We start from the raw sequence: 5,663 nt of genomic DNA, 5'->3' as shown, positions 1-5,663 counted from the left end.
TTTCTAAACCGGCTTTTTCCCATAATATCAATAATAACGTTTGAAAGAAAATCCTCTCTTTTCTCCTCTCGAAGTTTTCGAATTGGAGAGTGTTTCAAGAAGTTTTTCGATTTTGAAAAGGGACGTTTTCCGTTGAAATAAAATAAAGGGTTTTTGAATATCGAACCGACGGGTCTGCACCTCCGGCCGATCCCATTCCCTCTTGGAACTTCCAACGGTTCAATTTTCCTTCACTGTTCACTCACTCCCGTCAGTTGAGCTCAGGTGGTAGCATTGCTTTCCAGCTTTCGTCTCTTTTTTTATTCTTCAAGGTAAATTAATAACTATATTTTATTGTTTTTTATTATATTTTTGTAATTTATTTAATGGATTGTTATGTACTTTTTAATTTTTGTGTTTGGCACTTTGTTTATAAGAAAAACGGCTTATAGGAGTTTGGCGTGACCGGCCGGCCTTTTCGGGTCGAAAATACGTCTTGGCACGTGTCCCATGTTTATCTCCGTATCCCGTTTTACAAGTTCAAGTTCTATTTTTACGCGTTTCTTTGATCTATTATTAAAAGTTTAAAATTAAAAACTAAAAATAAAAATCGCGGACTACCAACCGACCCGGCTTGGGGTAGGTAGCGACTCGCTCCTCGGCCGGTGTATCGAGTGTAAACCCGACCGGCCGACTATTTGAAAAATCTGATTATTCTCGGGGGATTTTTTGAAAATACGTCCTGCCACACTATCTGACCATATATGGTCAAGAATCCCTCATTGGACGCCACATTGGATGTCCTTATTAGCATGAGGGAAGGGGCACGGCGGATGGGTGGGGTGCCGTCTCACTGGTGGGGATGCCAAGGAGTATATTACTCATTTGCCAGCTCCTGCTGCATTCAGTATCTGTTCGAAACTCGACGGTAGTTAAGCCGTTTTTATTTATTCAAAAACCCAGTAAGTGTTTCTTGTGCCTTGGGGTGTGGTCTCCTCAGTGGTTCTTTGTGCCTTGGATTACTCTAGTGTGCTTCGACTCAGAAACGGATTCTTTATTTACTATAGCGACTTCTTCGTTTTTCCAGCTCCCCGACATAAACCTCAGACAACATGTGTGACGACGAAGTAGCCGCATTGGTCGTTGACAATGGATCCGGAATGTGCAAAGCCGGTTTCGCCGGGGACGATGCTCCTCGTGCCGTCTTTCCATCCATCGTCGGCCGACCCAGGCATCAAGTAAGCTTCAGACTTATTATTTTTAATTAAATTGACAATTTAAGAAAAACTAAACTTAAAAATAAAACTTAGGGTGTGATGGTTGGCATGGGTCAAAAAGACAGCTACGTCGGCGATGAAGCCCAAAGCAAAAGGGGTATCCTTACTTTGAAATACCCCATCGAACACGGCATTGTCACCAACTGGGACGATATGGAAAAAATCTGGCATCACACCTTTTACAATGAACTTCGTGTTGCCCCTGAAGAACATCCAGTCCTTCTCACTGAAGCCCCTCTCAACCCTAAAGCCAACAGGGAAAAGATGACTCAGGTTAATAAAAAAAAAAAAAAATAAATAAAAAAAAAAAATAAAACTAGTACTAATTTAGTGTTATATTTCCAGATTATGTTTGAAACTTTCAACACCCCGGCTATGTATGTCGCCATCCAGGCTGTGCTATCCCTGTACGCTTCTGGTCGTACGACTGGTATCGTGTTGGATTCGGGAGACGGTGTTTCTCACACTGTCCCGATCTATGAGGGTTACGCTCTCCCTCATGCCATCCTTCGTCTTGACTTGGCCGGTAGAGATCTCACCGATTATCTTATGAAAATCTTGACCGAGCGTGGTTATTCTTTCACCACCACTGCCGAGAGGGAAATTGTCCGTGACATCAAAGAGAAGCTTTGCTATGTCGCTTTGGAATTCGAACAAGAAATGGCGACTGCCGCCAGCTCTAGCTCTTTGGAGAAATCTTACGAGCTTCCCGACGGGCAGGTCATCACCATTGGCAACGAGCGGTTCCGTTGCCCTGAGGCTCTCTTCCAGCCGTCGTTCCTTGGCATGGAAGCCTGCGGTATCCACGAGACTACTTACAACTCGATCATGAAGTGTGATGTCGATATCCGTAAGGATCTGTACGCTAACACTGTCCTTTCTGGAGGCACCACCATGTACCCAGGCATCGCTGACAGGATGCAGAAGGAAATCACGTCTCTTGCTCCTTCAACTATGAAGATCAAAATTATCGCTCCACCAGAAAGGAAATACTCTGTATGGATCGGAGGTTCCATCCTCGCTTCACTTTCCACATTCCAACAGATGTGGATCTCCAAACAAGAATATGATGAATCTGGCCCATCCATCGTACACAGGAAATGTTTCTAAATGTATTTCAATCGGCTTTATCTTTTGTATTATATTTGTTTAATATGTCGGTGAGTTAGGTTTTGCATTTCCCGAACACAAGGGTTTTGTAAATTCTCTTCCATTATTTAATAATTATTTAAAGTCATTTCAATCTCATTCCTGCCCAAATTTTGTACGGGCTTATTTTTTCAACAGTTTTCTATTACTAGTTATCTTTATAAAAAATATTTTATATATATATTTAAAATGAAAAAAACAAAAAAGACACTGTTTGCATTCCAATTTTTTTCACATGGCTCAAATGTGCTTCTTTTCTAAGTTTTTGCTTATTTTTAAAAGAAAATTTAGAAAATGTAGGTTTTTGAAAATTTGTAATACAATCAATCCATGTTATCTGTTGGTTCCTCTAAACGGATATTTTGAGCCTTTGACTGGCAATACCTATGCATGCACTAGGCCAAAGTATTTATTCCCATCTGCAGAACTGGTAAATTTTTAGATTTAATGGGAAATAAAACATAAATTGTATTTATTTGACTTTTTTATTGTTTCCATTCCTCTTAATCCTAGTCCTAATCCACAAAATTAGACTTTTTCAAATAACAAATTCAACAATGAAAATATAGCTTAATTATTAAAGTAAAATTCAATTTATAAAAAAATCATTACAAGTCACATGACTTGATAAAAAGAAAGAAATTTTCTTTATGTAGATTTCATAAAAATAATCTAACTTGGAAGTTTGTTGGAGTACACAAAAACACATCACATGTACAAATATTCAGAAAGAAAACCAGGCAAATAAATGATTAAAACTAGTAAAAATTCAAGCTAAATTTATGTGATGATATTAATTGGTCCTTATGAGCCAATATTAAAGGTAATGGACAATTGGCATGATGTAAAATGTTGAGTGGTCAACAATTTTCCTTGGTCATATGCCTAATTATAAACGAAAGTTTAAATGGATTATACTTTTTATCTTGGTTCAGAAGAAAAAAGTTGTGAGAGGGATTTGAACCCATGTCCTGTGGCGCAACACCACTGATCTAACCAATTGAGCTATCGTTGCAGTAACTTACGTTGTTTCCAATCATCTTGTCCTGTCAGACACAGATTTGTTCCCTAATTAAGACGGCAAAAGTCCAAATGTATATGACAGACCAAAACAGCAAGGGTATGAAGACAAAAATGATTGGAAACCACCAAACCTCAGGTGTACCCTGCAGACCCCTCCTAAGAGGAAATCTGACAATAAATCTTTACTATAAGAGGAAATCTCACAAAAAATTATTTTTATATTTTCTGACCAATTTGGTCTGGCAGATGAAAACCATGAGAGATTAGACCATAAAAAAACAGATCGCCAGACAAAAATTTTTTTTGGGGGGGGTTTACGCTGGCATATTACCCATGAAGTTTTCTATTTTCATTTTACTGTCGAGCAGGATCGGCTGACCAGGACCAGATCCCCGCCGCACACACTCTCTCAGCTCCACCATCTTCTAAATTTTTAAATTATCCACTTTAGAAATCCATAGATTATGTTGAATGCTGATGGATTGTTGCTTATTAGAACAGATTCTAAGTTTATTGGTTTGGAAATTTTTGCTTTGCTCAGATTTTTTAGCAGTTTATCTCTTTCATTTTCGTATTCTGGACATTCAAAAATTATGTGGGAAGGATTTGAAGGGCCTAAATGCAAGTGGGACAGTTCAGAGACGATGCCAAACCGATTCTCTTCTTGTAGCTACCCCATAGGCCATGATTTGTCTTCAGTCTAAAAATAGTAGAATAGAACTCCTTTGACATTCCTTCTGGGCTATCGCCTTCCAAAAACCATGGTTTTTTTCTTGAGCTCAGCGAACAGTGACCTGTAATAATTGCCGACATTTGATGCGTTGTATTTTTCTTGCCACAGATTTCTACAAAACTTTTCCAAAAAGTTTTTCCCGTCGTCTTTAGGAATTTTAATGTCAAGGGTTGGACCTGATGTTGCAGCCCCCTTTGCAAGTGCGTCCACCGTTTCATTTTGCCATAAGCCTGCATGCCCTTTCAATGCCACCCTTTTTCCCATGATTTTTGTCTCAAGCATTTTCCTACAGATTTGGGCAAAAATATAGTTTCTGCATTTATATTATACCAAAATTTTCAAAAATGAAAACCACTGGTTTTACAAATAAAAATATGATATCTCTGATTAAGGAGCAGAATTCTAACCCAATTCAGGCTAGAAAAGGGTATAGGAAGGCTGAGATAGTGATTTTTGTAATTGTACAATACATAGTCAAGACATTGTTGACCATGGATGATAGGACGATTGAAGAAAATAGACTGATGAAAGACAAAACCAAAATCTTAAATGATGTTTACTCTATTCAATATTGTAGATTGAATACTTATAGGATTGGGTGTAATAATAATAATACTTTATTTGTCAATTTATTATTTTCAAATAACAAAATATACCCTTTAAAAAAAGAACATAAGTATTTACAGCAATGGAATATCCGTCTGCTTGGTGTCGAGATTACTGATAAAATATTTAAAACAGATAATAAAATAGCGAATAAAATATAATACAAAATAATCTGGTGAACATAGAACAAGATAGATTTATATACCATTAAGTAAAAATTTCTTCTAATAAATCAAAAATTGAACTCTTGTACCAGTTCCCAGCAGTAAAACCAGGCGAGCGAATTTTATTAGCTGCAGTCTCAGCTCATTTAAAAGTTTGACTAGGCTTTCTTCCGAGAGTACAGCACTGCCCAAATAAGAAGCACGCATCTCGTTCAAAATGGTATATTTAGCCAAAAAGTGCACGATGATTTCCTTTTCCCTTGTATTGCATAGAGAGCACATTTTTGTATCCCTCTAGCAGCCAATCAAGCGGGTAGAGGTAAGGAACAGAAGTTCTCCGTGGAGTTTGAAGAGCCAGCGGAGTCCCTCAGTTTTAGTGTTCTTCCATGTTTCTCATTCATCAAGCAGATCGCAATGAGATTTCTGTCAAGCCTCTTGTACAAAAGAAACCTCTCTTTGTCAACGTTCGCTCCACAAACCTCTTGTTATCGCTAGACCTTATATTGGAAAAAATGCATTGGAATTCTGCCATCCATTCAGAAATGTTGTCTTGAGAGAATCAGAAAGAAGGAACTCCAGTGTTCATACCAGAAAATATTTTTATTTATTTTCTCCTGAGCTGTAATTTTCGTGTAGTGGTGACCCAGGGAGTTTTACGGTCTACTGAATGAAATACATAGTGCTATATATGTCAATGTTCTGGGTCATAGAGTTGTTGGTGCACCAATTTTC

General features: G+C 37.9%; 1 protein-coding gene across 2 annotated transcripts; it reads left to right on the top strand.

Moving 5' to 3' along the window:
* The first annotated feature begins 204 nt into the window (after positions 1-204).
* LOC106669801 (actin-5C) lies at positions 205-2,880 on the top strand. 2 transcript variants are annotated; one of them, XM_014399540.1, is made up of 4 exons: positions 205-311; positions 1,067-1,217; positions 1,290-1,529; positions 1,602-2,880. In XM_014399540.1, the coding sequence occupies exons 2-4, from the start codon at positions 1,092-1,094 to the stop codon at positions 2,364-2,366; spliced, it is 1,131 nt and encodes a 376-aa protein (XP_014255026.1). In that variant the 5' UTR covers positions 205-311; positions 1,067-1,091; the 3' UTR covers positions 2,367-2,880. The 2 variants fall into 2 exon arrangements, with proteins under 2 accessions (XP_014255026.1, XP_014255022.1); XM_014399536.2 differs by lacking the exon at positions 205-311 and adding an exon at positions 832-941 and having other exon boundaries at positions 1,602-2,366.
* The last annotated feature ends 2,783 nt before the right edge of the window (positions 2,881-5,663 follow it).

The sequence above is a fragment of the Cimex lectularius genome, unplaced genomic scaffold (genome assembly GCF_000648675.2).
Source record: "Cimex lectularius strain Harlan isolate CLEC.00 unplaced genomic scaffold, Clec_2.1 scaffold76, whole genome shotgun sequence".
Taxonomy (NCBI): Eukaryota; Metazoa; Arthropoda; class Insecta; order Hemiptera; family Cimicidae; genus Cimex; species Cimex lectularius.
Note: the sequence above shows the minus strand (reverse complement) of the source record. Positions and strands in the feature narration are given on the sequence as shown.

Excerpts from the sequence above, each read along its gene's own strand:
- LOC106669801 (XM_014399540.1), top strand. The coding sequence starts at position 1,092 with ATGTGTGACGACGAAGTAGCCGCATTGGTCGTTGACAATGGATCCGGA. Across the intron at positions 1,218-1,289 it reads TCGGCCGACCCAGGCATCAA|GGTGTGATGGTTGGCATGGG; the intron begins GTAAGCTTCAGA and ends AATAAAACTTAG. Across the intron at positions 1,530-1,601 it reads ACAGGGAAAAGATGACTCAG|ATTATGTTTGAAACTTTCAA; the intron begins GTTAATAAAAAA and ends TTATATTTCCAG.